The following is a 17,756-nucleotide window of genomic DNA, read 5'->3' on the forward strand; positions in this document are numbered from 1 at the left end:
CAGTGTATCTATCACCCATCTATCCACTCAGGTGTTCTGGTTCAAGTCTACTCTGCATTACCCAGAATCAGAACCAAACACAAAAGAGCAAGGTGACAGGGGTGCCTTTGGGGTCTGCAGGACTTGATAAAGCACTATACAAGTACAGTTCATTTACCATTTAGTTATTTTGCTCCAGGTATCCGGAACAAACTGCCAGAAGACTGTAAAACCCTGAATTCCTTTAAATTAAGGTTAAAAACCTATTTGTTTAGAGTTGCCATTGAATGTTCTATTTAAACAGTTTTACTTCACTGAAATATCATTAGGTTTAGATTAGGTTTGTAGTCCAACTTATGTTGACCTGCCACTATTATTTACCGCATGCACTTTACTCTGTGAATTTTCTTTTCTTATGTTGTGTTCATGTACAGCACATTGAATTGTCTTGTTACTGAAATGTACTATAAAAATAAACTTGCCTTGCAAAGCTCTCACTTGGGGGACTGAACACAATGGCACACCACATATTTTTAGTTTTTTTTTAAGTTCCAAAACCATGTATGATTTTCCTTCACTTTACAATTTAGCACTATTTAGTGTTGGTCTGTCACATGAAATATTAATAAAACACTTTAAAGTTTAGAGTTGGGTGGGAAAAGATGGGTGGGGAGAGACTAATTAGTGTTAATTAAATGGACATCCTTGTATAATTGATCCTCTCCTCTTAATCGTTCAAAGTTCTCCTGAGGGTGAACCAAAAATAAATTATTACAATTACAAAATAACAAAACTGAACAGCAACAGTGTGTTTTACTAGACAGGTAGTACTTTGCTCCCCTGTCTCCGCACTGTCTCTCTCACAGCAGAAAATGTGCACTCATTTTCCCTTCAGAGTGAAGGTACAAAGAAAAATCACAGAAATCAGGAAGAAAACTACTTCTGGGAAATCTGTCTTTATTCAAAACGGACAGTCTTTGTTAGTTGTTCACATTAACACACTGGCTGGGATGCTACCTGCTGAGTTGAACCGTGACTGAGAGGTTGGTGATGAGATAGAACAGGAGGGAGGATACAAGGAAAGAATGAAAGTAATAAAGGAAAAAGGCTCTAGAGGAAGGGAAAGAAAGCCACTTTAGCCTCCAGAGATAAAGGGATAAAGCCAGGATTGTCCACCTAGAAACCTTCAAGTGTCTATGCAACTATTTCAGAAAGACCAGAAGCAAAATTAGCCTCAGCAAATTGTATGCATCTTACCAGGAATCTTCTTGGCCCAGCTGATCATGAGTACCAACTCCTTGTCTGCTAGGCTGGTAAGGGACATCATCATACTGGCTTCAGTGAAAGGCTTCTTCAGGTCTTCCATGAGGTAGATCTCAGGGGGTTCTGCTTCCATGATGCGGGAGATGAACTCCTCCGGGTTCATGGACGGCTGATTACTGTGGTTCGGCTGAGCAAGAGGGGAGAGGGGCAGCTCCATCGGGGGGAGGCGCTGAGCCCTGGGAGCCATCCCGACCCTTACCAAGCTCCTGCCTGTTGCATCTCGAAGGTGGAGTCCTCCACGCCGATGTCGGGCCCCTCGATAGCTGCAGCGTTCGCGTCTCACACCTAATAGAAGAAGAGAGCAAGGCAAACTTACTGTAGCATTGTGAATTGCACCGTATGTCGCAATACAAAGTTCTTTTAATGTCAGTTCTACTGCAAAAGGAAAGTTAGAAAGGATTTAAGATTCATAGGGAACAAACAGTTCATGGAGCGTTTGATTTGTTTGTCTTGGTTAAGAATGGTGTACAGCATTCAGATCTGTACGTGTGCAGAACAGGAGGTTTCAATACAGCGTGAGAACAGCAACATTTGGAAAAACCTCTTCCTGTGAGAGCAGCCATGAGAATGATAAGCTCTCAGTACTCAGCAACAAGTTCTTCCCTGCCTTTCTCTCATTTCCACAAGACGCTCCCCCCCCCCCCCCCCCCCCCCCCCCATGGTCTATACATCAGCAGTAAATTCCAATAGCGATAGCACCACTGACATCCAAAACCACAAATTGGCCATGTGCAACTCTCTGAGACTGTCATGATCCAGCTATGAAACCATGATTAGTTATTCTCCATGAGTAGAATAACTAAGCAGGAAGTAGATTACTTTGTAGGACCACCTTTGGCTGCCACTACATACTTTTTTTTTGGGGGGGGGGGGGGGGCTCTTCCTGCTCTGCACATAGCTCTTCTAGCTGTATGTTTAGGGTCGTTGTTCTTCTGGAAGGAGTCGCACGTCTTCTGCAGCCTCTAGCAGGTTTCCTTCCAAGACTGACCTAAATTTAGCTCCATCTTCTGAAGAAAAGCATCCCCAAAGAATTATGTGGTCACCAGCTTTTTTCAAATTGGGGTAGTGTTTTTAAGGTGTGAGCACTAGGTTTCTTTCAACAATAGGGTTCTTCTTGCCAATGTTTCATAAAGACCCAAAAATATCAATCTGAGTGAATGGCCAGTGTAGCATAGCTGGGTTCTGAAATGAAAATCAATATTGTGTATTCTTAGACTTTTATGACATGCTGAGGCTGTTGATATGGAATCACCCTGGGTAATATCAGTAGTTATTTTTATCATTTTAACATGAACTTTAGCACTACTGCCAGTTTAAAAACATATAAAATAACAAAAATAATAAATAAAAGATGCTTACCACACTTCATCATGCCCACTTCATAGCATTTACGTAAACGGCAGGCTTGGCAGCTTTTACGTCGGTTCTTGTCAATAGTGCATTGATTTGTGGCGGGGCAAATGTAGTCATTGTGTCCTAGCAAAAGAAGAACAAGATATAATAAGGAACTTTTTTTAAATTGAACGAGCAAAGAAATTTGTGGACAGGGGGGTCAGAAGGAGATAATACCCTGGATACTCCTTTTGAAAAAAGCCTTGCAACCTTCACATGACCACACGCCGTAGTGGTACCCAGAGGCGTAGTCATGACAGACAGCACAGAGGTGCATTTCAGCTTTTCCTACAGACGATGAACACGGCGAGGACTTTTCTCCTCCTGCCCCTTCTTCGGATTTCTTCCCCAGCTGCTTGTTACAGCTGATGACAGAGCTGCTGGAAGAAAGACAGATTCAACAAAAACGACAACTTGACATGAGGGATTTTTGTCTCATCATTCACTGGTTACTGGTCCCTCACCAGATCCTGTTAAGTGCAAGACATATCGCTGACACATAGCTTTAAAAACAAACAATACTTGTAAGCACCAGTGTGGTTAAGTTGTTGCACAAATAACGGGTTTAATGTGCCTCACAAAAGCATTTCTACCCATGAGCTGCAATGTACAGCTTAAAAAACTACAGGAACACTTGGAAAAAAATCGTTTGATCTTAATGGGAAAAAAAATCTATCATGCTGGATATCCATACTGGTATGGAATCAGACATTTGTTAGGAATAAAACGTTAGAGGTTGCTGAAGGCCTAAGGTTGGGGTGGAGGTTCATCTTTAAGCTTGACAACCACCTTCAACATGAGCCAGAGGTAATATGGGATGGTTTAGAGCAAAACATGTTCAGTCAAGTCAAAGTCAAGTCCTACTGCAGGTAAAAGATGTATTGAACACCTCACCAGTTTTCTAAGTAAATGTTTTTTAAGGTACAATTGAAATGAAATTCCCACCAGAATCTGGTAACACCCCATTCAGTCCACACATTCAAATAAATAAATCCATAATAATAAACATAACAGCAAAACAGATGTAATGACAAAGGGAATATGTATTGGTCTCCTTAATATAAATGTACTGAAATCTTTGAGGAAAAGCCTTTTTTTGTAACGACAGCTTTACGATGTCTCCTGTATAAACATGGCAGTTACATGCATTGCAGTCTTGAAATCTTGAAGGCTTTGTGGGCCTATTTTATGAGCTTATTTTATTTTTTTTAGAAATTCAGGTCAGGTGATTGGCTGGAACATTCTAGGAACTTTATTTTCTTTCTCTGAAACCAACTGAGAGTTCCATAGGCTGTGTGTTTGGGATCATTGTCTTTATGAGACGTCCAATCCCATTTCCTCTTCATCAACCTGGTGGATAGCTGCAGAATTTCACCAAGAATGTCTTGGTACATTTGTGAATTCATTTTTCTTCAGGTTTTTTTTAAGTCTACCAGTGCTGTAGGCCAACATCATATTTTCTTTTCCTTTACGAACTGTTAGTGTTGTGTTTTTAGGATGAAATACAGTACATTTTGACCTCCAAGGCATCCAGAAATTCTAATTTTGGTATCAACTGGGCCAACTAAATCTCCCAGTATTTCACAGGCTTCTCCAACTGCTGTTCAGGAAACCTTAAGTATATTTCAGCATGTTTTTTCCTTAGCAGCAGAGTCTTATGTGTTGCATGTGCAGACGTGCTATGATGTTCATTAATCAGTATTTCCTTAAAAATAATTGTACATGCTCTTGCTAGGTATTTTTGAAGCTCTCCACACCTATTCCAAAGTGCTTGGACAACTCTACAAATGATTACACAATATTATATAATGTGTGCAACAACGTGGGGTACATCTGGTAATGGCCGGTTTATGGTGCTATTGTGTTCTTTCCAATTCCAGATCATGTCCCAACAGTGCTGGATCCATGAATCATTTTCCTTTGACTTCACATTCAGCACTGTTTAATTTTGGTCTGTCAAAAACTATCCATCTGTAAATAAAATACACTGACGTTGGTGACTAGAATGTGAGAAAAACGGGAAGGTTTAAGAGATGTAAATACTTTGCAAATGAGAGCAAGCAGCTAATTTACCTCATCTGGCATATAATTTTACTCATTGACGAATAATGAATGTTAACGTTTTCAAACATCTATTTGATTTCAGTATGTTTGTAGCATTTCACGAAGTGGCCAGCATCAAACTGACTGGATTTGGTCAATGAATGAAGCCATTTACAACAATAAAACCACCTAAAAATTGGTTGATGCCTTTTTGACAGTGTTTTTATTAGTGAAAATGTGTTTCAGTCATATTGGAGTTTTTTTAACATAAAGACAATCCAGTGTAAGAGCTGTTCTTGAATGCAGCATAGAAGCACAGCAGTTGGGGAAACACTCCTGATGGACGGCTGCTTTTGGATACCATTGTGCGGTCTCATGTCTGCTACTACAAACATTTTCTAGGCATTTGGGGCTGGTTGAATGCTACAGTAAGCTGGGTTTGTCATTTAGCTGATTTTTCTTTGTACAAATGATGTTTATAGTTCACTTGGACTCGTTTCAGGTGAGTAAATATGTTTAATGAAAAGTCTGAAAAATACTAACGTAAAGTTTTGGTTTTCCATCCTGACTGTAGATGAAAGAGAACCTTACCGTTCCACAACAGCAGACATTATTGATAACTCGGAGTCCTCTCTCTTTCTGTTTTAGTGTTGCTTTTTAAAGTTACGCAGCAGAAAGTAAAATTCTGCACTTCAGTTCTGCACCTTAAGGTTCTGCATTGGTTCAGGTTTAAAACAACACTGCATCCGCTTGATACACGTGCCTCAAGGCCTGTACATAACATTTTCAGTGCAAAGACGTCTACATTACACCCCTAGTCATTCATGTATTTTTCCAAGCATGGGTGAGTCTCAGCAGTCCTACCTGTGGGGGTTCATGCCATGGGATTTGGACTCAAGCCAGGGAGCATGTGGGTTGGGTTCATTGTAGACAAGAGGTTGGGTGCAGTGCAGAGTCAGAGAAGGTACGTTGTGGTGGTTGTGGGAGGGCCAAAACGAAGAGGGGCTCAAGGGTGGGCACAGGGAAGATGGACTGTCAGTCATAGGCCCCCTGTTATAGCTCAGGACCGAAGGACTGTAGAAAGTCAAGGGTCCATGTCCATGGTAGTCATGACTACTGTCCGTGTATGGAGAGGGGATGCAGACAGTGTGGCTCTCTATGCCCATTGGAGGACTGTACATGGTGGGGAGAAGTCCGGGCGAGGGTGGCCTCTCTGAAGCTTTACTGGAGTCCACCTGGAGCTGAAGCATGGGCAGTGGGTCAGCACTCAACCCAGGGGAAGAGGCCATGCTGAGTGGACGATGATGAGTTTATTGATCAGTATGATGTTGCAGCTCTACTGCATATTCTGCTGGTCACACCTGTGTGGCAGAGAAAAAAAAACAATCACTAAAGATTATATGAAAAAAACAACCATTTTGTTTTCTATTTAGAAAAAACACTTGGCTCAAACATCCAGATCATAGTCTTGTCGTTGGCTGCATAACCTAAGTGACCTAAAGCTTAATATCACAAATAGATGGTCGAGCATTTTTCTACAAGGCATTCTGCTCTATGGCAAATTATCCAGGTTCTGAAGAAGCAAAGTAGGCCCATGCCATCACCCTACCACTACCATGTTTGGTTGTAGGTATGGTGTCCGTTTTTTAAAACAACTAGGTCAGTAGATATAACAGGACACACACCTTTAAAAAAATGCTCCAGTTTTGTCTTGTCAGTCCACAAAATATTTTACCAAAGTTTCTGGGGATTGTCAAGATATATTTTGGTAAATGTGAGATATGCCTTTGTGTTGTTTTAGTACGCAGTGGTTCTGGCCTTGGAACTCTGCAACGGATGACATTTTTACCCTGTCTCCCCTTCTTATTGTTGAATCATGAACTTTGACACTAACCCAACATCTAAGACTTAAAATGTCTGCTTTTTGAACTATAAAATGGGCAGAAAATGTCTTCTGGGCTAATGGTTTGACTAATCGTTTCAAAAGACTTGGAACTTTCAAAATCTGTCATTATTTTAATATATACTGTATACTGAAACAGTGTAGAAATAAGTTTAAAATTAAGAAAATAAAAATAACATTTTATTGTAGAGATAATCGAACAAACTGTGGATTAACATGAAGAATATATTTTGTATCATACATTTCATTAAAAATTTTTTGAATAGAACATATTTACATAATTTATTTGAGAGCCTCACTCTTAATTGTGTAAAAAAAAACGTTGGTCATCTTTGGCAGGTAATTAAAATGTACAGCAACATGCTGATTAACTTTTTTCTTTCTCCTGGAGTTGTTTCACTCCATGAGAAGCTCCCCTATTTTGCCAGATATTTCAAAACTTACAGCTCACCAAAAAATTCTGATGTATAAAACTGTGCTTAGGTGTGTTACAATACATCTTTCCTTTATATGTCTTGACTTACGGAAAATTCGGCGCAACTGCATGAATTCCATGGAATGCCTGATGCCTGTCTACAAATAAATATGCAAAGTAGTATAAATAGCAGGGAGGCATCCACCACGTGTCCAAATAACTACAGCAATGGTGTTCAGTAAGGTAAAAAAAGAAAGTAGAATATTACTGAATATGAAATATAGATCTCAGTATATGAAGTGGAGACAAAAAGTAGAATTTTATTTATAGTGTTTCTTCCAGTGTGAGAAATTAAATAAATTTCAATAATTCAATTCAATTCAATTCAATTTTATTTATATAGCGCCAAATCATGAAACATGTCATCTCAAGGCACTTTACAAAGTCAAGTTCAATCATATTATACAGATTGGGTCAGATTATACAGATTGGTCAAAAATGTCCTATATAAGGAAACCAGTTGATTGCATCAAAGTCCCGACAAGCAGCATTCACTCCTGGGGAACCGTAGAGCCACAGGGAGAGTCATCTGCATTGTACATGGCTTTGCTGCAATCCCTCATACTGAGCAAGCATGAAGCGACAGTGGGAAGAAAAACCACCCATTAACGGGAAGGAAAAACCTCCGGCAGAACCGGGCTCAGTATGAACGGTCATCTGCCTCGACCGACTGGGGTTACAGAAGACAGAGCAGAGACACAACAAGAGAGACAAAAAAGCACAGAAGCACACATTGATCTAGTAATCTGTTCTACATTAGATGGTAGTAGCGGGTGAGCCGTCTTCTCTGGATGATGTCACAGTTAACAGAACGCCAGACCAGGTGTACCTACTATGAAGAAAAAGAGAGAGAGCAAAAAGTTAAAAGCTGAAATGACGACAGTCATTTCAATGTAATACAATGCAAAACTGGAGAACAGTAGACTGAAGAACAGTAGAAATCAGTAGAGTGAGAAAATTAGACCCTGATGTCCTCCAGCAGCCTAGGCCTATCACAGCACAACTATAGAGATAGCTCAGGGTATGAGCCACTCTAACTATAAGCTTTGTCAAAAAGGAAAGTTTTAACATTAGTCTTAAAAATAGATAGGGTGTCTGCCTCACGGACCAAAACTGGGAGTTGGTTCCACAGGAGAGGAGCCTGATAGCTAAAGGATCTGCCTCCCATTCTACTTTTAGAGACTCTAGGAACCACCAGCAGACCTGCAGTCTGAGAGCGAAGTGCTCTGTTAGGAACATACGGGGTAATCAGAGCTCTGATATATGATGGAGCTTGATTATTAAGGGCTTTATACGTTAGAAGGAGAATTTTAAATTCTATTCTTGATTTAACAGGAAGCCAATGAAGGGAAGCTAAAATTGGAGAAATATGATCCCTCTTGTTGATTTTCATCAGAACTCTTGCTGCAGCATTTTGGATCAGCTGAAGACTTCGAACTGCATTTTGTGGACTTCCTGATAGTAAAGAATTACAATAGTCCAGCCTTGAAGTAACAAATGCATGGACTAGTTTTTCAGCATCACTCCTGGACAGAATGTTTCTAATTTTGGCGATATTCCGGAGGTGAAAAAAGGAAACTCTGGAAATCTGTTTAATATGAGATTTAAATGACATGTCTTGGTCGAAAACAACACCAAGATTTTTAACTTTATTACCAGAGGCCAAGTTAATGCCATCCAGATTAAGTGATTGATTAAGAACTTTATTTTTTTAAGACTCTGGCCCAAAGATTACAACTTCTGTCTTGTCAGAATTTAAATGCAGGAAATTTAAAGTCATCCAGCTTTTGATGTCATCAAAACATGACTGCAGTCGAAGTAACTGATTGGATTCATCAGGATTTATGGATAAATATAGCTGAGTGTCATCAGCATAACAGTGGAAATTAATCCCATGCTGTCTGATCATTTTGCCAATCGGAAGCATATATATAGTAAAGAGAATTGGTCCAAGGACTGAACCCTGTGGTACTCCACAGGTGACCCTAGAGTTTGAGGAAGATTTATTATTAACATGAACAAATTGGAATCTGTCTGACAGATAAGATTTAAACCAGCCTAATGCTTTCCCCTTAATCCCTACATTATGTTAAAGTCTTTGTAGGAGAATATTGTGATCAACTGTATCAAACGCAGCACTGAGATCTAACAGGACAAGTACAGACACAAGTCCATTATCTGAGGCCATGAGAATATCATTAGTGACCTTCACCAGAGCTGTTTCAGTGCTATGATGAGCTCTGAAGCCTGACTGAAACTCCTCAAGTAGGTCATTACTTTGTAAATGTTCACAAAGTTGATTAGCAACTACTTTCTCAAGAATTTTAGATAAGAAAAGAAGATTAGATATAGGTCTGTAATTTACTAACTCATCTTGATCAAGAGATGGTTTCTTAAGTAAAGGTTTAATAACAGCTACTTTAAAAGCCTGTGGTACATATCCATTTACCAAGGATAGATTAATCATGTCTAAAATAGGACCACTGATCAGAGGGAATACCTCCTTAAACAACTTGGTTGGGATTGGGTCTAACATACAGGTAGAAGGTTTAGATGAAGCTAAAATTTTAGATAGCTCAGAAAGCTCTACTGCTCTATGCATTGATTTAGGGAAGTGTATATATCTGAGCAGATGAGGCCATCCCATATAGCTGTCGTGGCACATCTCAGGTATGACTTTGAAATACCCAACCTGTCAAGCCAACTACCTCTGAACAACTCCGGCTGCAAAGAACACAGCATCGTTTGAACTTGAACTGGCACTGAATGTGGCTGCTGAACAGTTTCACAGCAGGTCAAAGGTTTGCATGGATTACTGAACACTTTCATGCAATGTTAATTTTTATACATTCCAGTTACAGTTATGCGGAAAACATTGCACCGAACACTTTTTGCACATGGGCACCCTTTATACATGAAGCCCCTGTGCTTTGTTTTGGGAAGACTCCATGATCAGACTCCGCCTCATTATTCCACCTGGGGTGATGTGGTGAACGGCTTCAGTCCCTGGCTGCATCACCGGAACCCCCAGCATCCCCGTGGCCTCTTCCACTCTGCCTCTTCCTCTCCCAGTTCTCCCATGTGAAATCAGCCGCTCCCCATCACAAGAGACTGTAAAAGTAGTGAATAAATATTCAGCTGGTCTAAAACACACTATATATTACAAACAAGACATAAAAAGTGCAAATGCATGTAAATTGTACAAACTTGGCACACTGTCCTAAAAAAAAAAAGTCAATAAACAATGAAATTGCCAACACCACCAATAATGTGTGCAAAGTTACATACATGAAATCAACATACTACTAAATTTATCGATTTAGAAATTCAATTAAAAAACACCAAAATTCAGTCAGTCGAACATTACCTTTTTCACAAGAAATTGCCGATGTATTATCTTCTTTGGTCTCAAAACCATCCAGGAATCTTGGTGGCAGTTTTATAATCCAGGAAGGTCTTCTTTCAGACATAATTAGTTGTATTTGCTGCTCTCTGCTCTGTTCTTCTCTCTGCCGCTCATTTCCCTCTCCCTAAGCTGCACTGTTCATGTGTGCGGGAGGGATGTAAAAATAGCTGATTTGCGGACTTATTTGTGGGAATAAACTCACAGTAGCAACCATATCCTGTCTGAAACGTATGAAGGCAAAAATGTTCCATGATATCCGCACTTGTATTCTGGAGTTGCATACCTGTAAATTATGATGTGAAAACTTGTACAGCAAAAAAAGTTTAACTTGTACAACTAAATAATTACTTGTAGAAAAATTTCCACACATGCAATATAAATTTGACCTGTGTAAAATGTTTACCTGCGGAAGGTTTTTCACACAAACAAATAATTTATTACATATTTGAAGTTTTTCATCTTCAGCCAAATTTCCACTACAAGTCAGTGCACACAATTTCTCGAAGGCCATCAGCCTCTCACCATCACAATGTTAAGCTTCCTCTACAGATTGTCAAACAGATTCAGGTTGGGACTCTGGTTGGGTCACTCTGAAACATTAACATTGCTGCCAGGCAGAAGAAAAAATGCACTTGAACGTAAAGGATTTCCTCAAACCTGTGCAAGTTTGTATTGTCTGTACAACAGTTTGGCTAAAGTAGACCACAGAAGCATTTCACTGGTTAATCAGTAGCAGAATCAAAGACAGCAGCTCATGGAGCGTCTCTGAAACTCTTCAACTGTGAATGAGAAGTGGAAACATGCAATCTAGAATTTCTTGGATGTTTTCTAAATGTCTTTGGAGATCGCGTCTGTATCTGTCCACGGGGACATAATAGGTTAGGGTTAAAATGATAACTTTAGCTCTCCTCCAGGAGCCCAAGAGCCAAATAGCAATTGTAATTATCATGACAAGTAATTACAGATAAAAAGTTGCTTCAGCATTTGGCATCGGACCACAAACTAATCAATCAGTGATGGTCAGCATGTGTTTCATGTGGGTCAGGTTAGAGTGACCCTGAACAAAACAATGGTTCCCAACCTGCTCACTCACTGGATCATCACTATAATAACCTGATTTAGGCCCTTCAACATAGTCCATGGAGCACATTATATATTGATATATTTAACCACAAACAGTAAGGACATTTTCTTTTGTTTTTTGGCAATAAACCCTTTGAAAAGCCTGTTTAGTTTATTTTAAAAGGTGGCAACACCTGTAAATAAATGTGTTTTTAGTAGAGTTGAATATGTGGGATGCATTGATGAAAGACTTGTCAAATCATCTGTAAGCCAAACAACTTATTCTGCTATTGACTCTTGTTTGGTGTCATGTATTGGATAATTGAAGTTTGAAGAGACAAGACAAATTGGCAGTTTAACAGTTTATTCATTTAATAATCAAGGGCCTTAGTATTGTGTTGGATAATTGCATACAGCCACTACAGCCTGGCAACTCCTCCTCATCCTGTTAACTAGCTTGGTTACCAGTCAGTGGTGATGTTGGTCACGGCAACATGAACGGCATGCGGCAGTTGATCCCACATGTGCTCAATAGGAGTGCAGGCCATTCCATCCTCTCAATACCCAAAATTCTGCATGCAATATTTGATAAACACCCTGCTGTGTGTGTGTGTGTGTGTGTGTGTGTGTGTGTGTGTGTGTGTGTGTGTGTGTGTGTGTGTGTGTGTGTGTGTGTGTGTGTGTGTGTGTGTGAGGAGTGAGGAGTTTGACCAATCCAGGAGGGGCTACCTGGCTGTCAAAAACACAGACAGCATTGTGTGAAAACTAAGGGAGAGCTGCCCATCATTCTTATTAGTAAGGGTGTTTTGAAAGAACAAAATATAAGCATAATTTCTAATCAGCAGCTAAGTGTGACTCAACCCAACCAGCTATAGAACAACTAATTAACTGCGGTGAGCTGATATCAGCTTGTTATATTTATGTTACATTGCAAGAAAAAGAATGGTAAAACGCTTCAATACTTAAAAGCTGCTGCTTCCACATTTCGTGGAAGACTGAACTGGACCGTGCTAAACATAACCGGACTGCGCTAACTGCAGACCAGTTCCTGTGCAGGTCTCGAACTGTTTTTTTTATCCCGGTTATCTGATAAGGAAGAGCGCATGAGCAGACCGCGTCATCCCCTTATAGTCAGCTGACTGTCCGCGTTTTTTCCGGCATGTCTGGCTGCACCTCCCAATGCGGTACCGCGCACGTGACGTCACCGTCTCAAGAGCAACGCCCCTTTTGCCGCTTAGGTAGGGCATACAGGAGAGAAAGCACGGATAACCCAGCTATTACAAGCGCAACAGAAACAGCGATATGACCGACTTTACAGCCGTTAAACTTTCCCAAGACGATGTCCCAGGCGCACGGATTACTGGCCGAACTGTCGAAGAACACACCAACCTTCAGCTCAAACGATGGCTTGAGGTTCGAGGGCTTAAAAAGACTGGAAAACTGGCCGAGATGATGAACGGTAAGCTTTGTTTTTTTTTCCTGCGCGGCGGTCATGGCAGCGTCGGCCGTTTTTTTTTTTTTGTTGTTTGCAATCACCGTCCAGGAATGGGTATATGTTTAATGTTTGTCTCATTTGAAATGTTTTTGAGTAAGCTATCCTGGTAGCAGGCTATCATGTTAGCGCCTGCTACCATGATAGCCTATATGCGATCATGGTAGCAGGCGCTACTTTATTAACATGTCGGCCACCAAAATACTCTTACCTTGACTTGATGTCGCTGGAATTGGGTCAGGATGTTCTTCGGTTGGGCCCTTTCCTCCAACAAAATGCTTGCTACATATGTAGGCCGACCGCACCGGTGTGCCAAGCGCACACATTTCTCCTTGGCAGTCTTGAAGAAAACATCCTTCATATGCGGCCGATCAGCGTAACTCGAGTCGCTGTTGCCCGTTCCATAGCAACAATGTTTAAAAACCATGGTCTTAGATTTGGAAAAAGCAGTCGTTTACCGAGTAAAACCTAGGCTAACGTATGTCTCTTTTAAAGCAAAGCAGCGGCGGGGTTCAGAAGTTTGCCCCACTGCGTACCACGTGATGTGACATCATTGTGACGTTGTGTTTCTAAAAATAGCTCGCGCGCGGTACCGCATTCACACTCCATTCTACGGTGGCCCTGAGGTGCAAAGCGCTACAACTTTAAGGAAAGCACTCCAACATTAATGAAAGCGCTACAACAATAAGGAAAGCACTCCAACTTTAAGGAAAGCACTCCAACATTAACAAAAATATTACAACATTAACAAAATCACTTCAACATTAACAAAAGCACTTCAACATTAACAAAAGCACTTCAACATTAACGAAAGCGCTACAACATTTAGGAAAGCGCTGCAACATTTAGGAAAGCGCTACAACATTAACAAACCGGAAGAGGTACGTCCCAGTGGGAGACCTAAGAAATCGCTGATTGGACTACAGCTCGTTTTTACTTTTGAACCGAAAGTTATTCTGGCTTTAATGTGTTTTTAAAAACTATGAATGTTCTCGGTTATCCAAACCGTAAGATGCAGTCTAAAACGCCACTTAGTCTGTTTATAAGTTTCGCTTTTATTAATTATGCTTTTTTTTTTTTTACTACGTGCGCTGTGTTTCTGTACCTCAACGCTCTGGTCTGCTCCTCTCCCCTCCCTCCCCTCGGACCCAGGGGCTTTTATCAGCGGCAGCCTTATCACTACGTTTAATGTCTTTCCACTCCTACCAATATGTCCTAATTAAAATCAATAGGAGAGTCCGTAGCTGTGTTTCATGCTATTTTCTTTTTAACGACACAGAACCAGTGGCGCTTCGGTGGGCGTGCTGCCTTGGCTTGAATTCAGGTGCGCAAAATTACGTTACAATTTAGGTGTGCACTTTTAAGGGTCATTTCAACAAGCTTGTAACATCGGAGCTTCAGTTCAGACCCAATATTCATTCTCTTCCCTCTAAAGGAGCCCTATACAGTCTTTATTTATGCTTTTCCCCCACTGTTATCCCTCGCGCGCAGCGCACCAGGGTAAAATAGAGCAGCTGCGGATCATGCGTAAAGACGCCCAACAACCCCCCCCCCCCCCCCCCCCCCCCCCCACACACACATTTTGGTAGGAGTGGAGAGACATTAAACGTAGTGATAAGGCTGCCGCTGATAAAAGCCCCTGGGTCCGAGGGGAGGGAGGGGAGAGGAGCAGACCAGAGCGTTGAGGTACAGAAACACAGCGCACGTAGTAAAAAAAAAAAAGCATAATTAATAAAAGCGAAACTTATAAACAGACTAAGTGGCGTTTTAGACTGCATCTTACGGTTTGGATCACCGAGAACATTCATGGTTTTTAAAAACACAGTAAAGCCAGAATAACTTTCGGTTCAAAAGTAAAAACGAGCTGTAGTCCAATCAGCGATTTCTTAGGTCTCCCACTGGGACGTACCTCTTCCGGTTTGTTAATGTTGTAGCGCTTTCCTAAATGTTGCAGCGCTTTCGTTATTGTTGGAGTGCTTTCGTTAATGTTGTAGCGCTTTCCTAAATGTTGTAGCGCTTTCCTTATTGTTGTAGCGCTTTGCACCTCAGGGCCACCGTACCATTCAGACCAATTTCAGACATTCATAATAATACTAGCTTCCTTACCATGCCTAACGATTTCAAGTGATGATTCTGCTTAGCAGTGTGATGAACCTCAGTGTCTGTTGTTGTTTCCTGCGTCTGTAAATCCTTATTAGATGTTCATTTGTCTTATCCACGTCCCAAAAGCCGACTCTGTCTAACCATAACATCCTGAATGTTACGGGTGCCGCCATTTTGATTTGCTCTGTCCCGCCTTCAATCCCAGTGAGCGGTAGTACCGCAGATCGTCACTAGGAGGTGAGGAGCAACCAAGGAACCGGGATAGTGTGGTGCGTAAACGGTCGTCTCGGCTTGGTTAACTGATCCAAGCTCGGACTGGTCTCGGCTCGTTAAAAAAGTGTAGTGTAAACGGGCCTATGGTGACCGAGTTGAGGAAATCCTCAAAGTGCTCCTTCCACCACTCAACAATGTCCTCACTCCAGGCCTGCAGTTCTCTCCCCAAAGCATACACACTCTTGGGATGTTCCCTGTTTTCCTTTTCTGAGTCACTGAACAGTTTCCCAGAACTTCCTTAAGGCCATTCAAAAGTTACTCTCCAAATTCCTCCTATGTTTGAGTTTTAGCTTTCACAACCACAGAAGCCGCAGTCTGCTGCTTCAGGAGTAGTGATGGGTCCAGCAACACCGATGCGTCGGCGCATGTGTCGAGCTCATAGAGCAAAACCCGTGTCGATGCACGTATCGACACGGGAAAGTCACGTGACCGATACAGGAACTGTTTCGAACTGACTGACACGCCAAACTGTTTCACCCAGGTGTCTAAGATGTAATACTACAGGACTGATGATCCAATTGCAAAATCAATCTTTAACCTTTAGTCCAAGGTAGCCTGGTACCAAGTACACTTATAGACCACCTTGTGGTAAAAAATTATGTTTGTTATGGACATTCTGTGCCTTGCACAAAAATCCAATATCAAAACACAGCTCAGGTTCAGTTCATTTTTCCTAATCACATCCCTCTAGGTTACACTGTCTTTGCGCACATAGGGGTTAAAGTCTCCCAGGAGCACTACTGTATTTCCTGATTGCACCCTTCCAGGACACTATCTAGATACTCCAGGAAGCCTGGGTATTCTGAACTGCTGTTTGGTGCATAAGCACAGACAACAGTCAGAACCGTCCCTCTTGAACAACAACTTGAAGTCACAAAGAGGCAACCCTTTTGCTCGCTGGGGAAAACTCCAAAAACAAGATGCTAATCTGGGGGTTTGTGAGTATTCCCACTCCCAGCTGACACCTCTCACCCTGAGCAACAAGTATTAGAGAGTCCAACCCTCTCCAGGAGTTGGGTTCCAGAGCCCAAACTGTGTGTTGAGGTGAGTCCAACTATTTTTAGCTAATACCATTCAACCTTACACAACAGCTCTGGCTCCTTACCCATCAGTGAGGTGACATCCCACATCCCTACAGCTTGTTTATACCACCATGGGTTAGCAAACTGCAGCCCCTGCCCTCACCTGTCACCCAACTTTCATCGCATTAAATCTCAATGTTCCTCTCTGCAGGTGTAGGGCCCACATAGAGGGAGCCTCCTGTAGCTTCTTTGGGCTGAGGTGTCACAGATTTTCCAAAACACTCAGTAGGTGGTAGATTGCATCTTGGCCAAGCTGCAGCCAAGCCCCAGGAGCCGAGGCTTGACCAAAAGGTGCTTGTCAGTGGGCAGCTACTGTGAGCCGTGCAAAGATTGGTCCCATCAAGTTTGCTCTGTTGGATCAACATGCATTGAGACTGGCATGTATTAAAGCAATGTATGCTTAAATGATGGTGTTTTGCCAAAGTATCCCTGATATAATTTGCATTCCCTGCTTCGGGAGCTTGCATTTGCCAGTAAGAGCCCCCTCAGTCCCAACCATCAAGACGTGGAAGTAGTGATGTTTTTCTTTTGTGGAAAAGTGAAAAGTGGGTGTCCTTACTTCATCATTTAGTTAGTGGGTTACAATAGAAAAGGGAAGGATTTATTGTGCTCAAGTGATATTCCACCAGACTATTTGAACATACCGAGAACGCCTGTTAGGAGAATTATCCAATCTGTGTAAACCTGATTCATATAAAAGATTATTGCTCAATATTGTCAGGAACGGGATATGTAGGAAACATAATTCAGCCAAACAAGCAGAGGTTATAATAAAAGGCAATTTATTAAACAGAACATGACCAGGTGAAAACAAATAGGGCTTCAAGCCAAAAACAGGACGACAGCGTCCTAATACCAAAAATAGTCTGGAGCCGACAAACGGCAAACTTGAGAATTAAAAAGCAGGGGACAGGCTAGCTCCAATCTCCAAAGACAAGTTCGGTCAGGCAACGGGCAGACAGTCAGATCAGAAAAGGAGTTAGACAGGCTTGGATAACGGAGGACAGATCAGGTTAGATAATACAGGCAGACAGTCTGATCAGGCAAGAAAAACAGGAAATACAGGGGTTAGGCTTGCTCAGAATCCGGAGACAAATTGGGTCAACATCAACAGGTCAATCAGGAACAATAACGCTGGATTAGACTCACCAATAAGCTTGTATGATCTGGCAACAAACAAAGGAGTGAAGTAGGTATAAATAGGGGAGTGGGCAGGTGAACGG

At 41.5% G+C, this 17,756-nt stretch overlaps 1 protein-coding gene across 1 annotated transcript in view; it reads right to left on the reverse strand.

The window, feature by feature from the left end:
- The window catches only part of LOC105935507 (estrogen receptor beta-like), a gene marked incomplete at its 3' end in the record, with an annotated part of 45,756 nt that overhangs the window by 22,059 nt on the left and 5,941 nt on the right, over positions 1 to 17,756 (reverse strand). The window contains 4 exon segments of the mRNA NM_001309977.2: positions 1,237 to 1,587; positions 2,662 to 2,778; positions 2,872 to 3,071; positions 5,602 to 6,100. Coding sequence (NP_001296906.2) covers positions 1,237 to 1,587; positions 2,662 to 2,778; positions 2,872 to 3,071; positions 5,602 to 6,026 — 1,093 coding nt within the window. The 5' untranslated portion in view covers positions 6,027 to 6,100.

This window comes from Fundulus heteroclitus, unplaced genomic scaffold (assembly GCF_011125445.2).
Source record: "Fundulus heteroclitus isolate FHET01 unplaced genomic scaffold, MU-UCD_Fhet_4.1 scaffold_152, whole genome shotgun sequence".
In the NCBI taxonomy this organism is placed as follows: Eukaryota; Metazoa; Chordata; class Actinopteri; order Cyprinodontiformes; family Fundulidae; genus Fundulus; species Fundulus heteroclitus.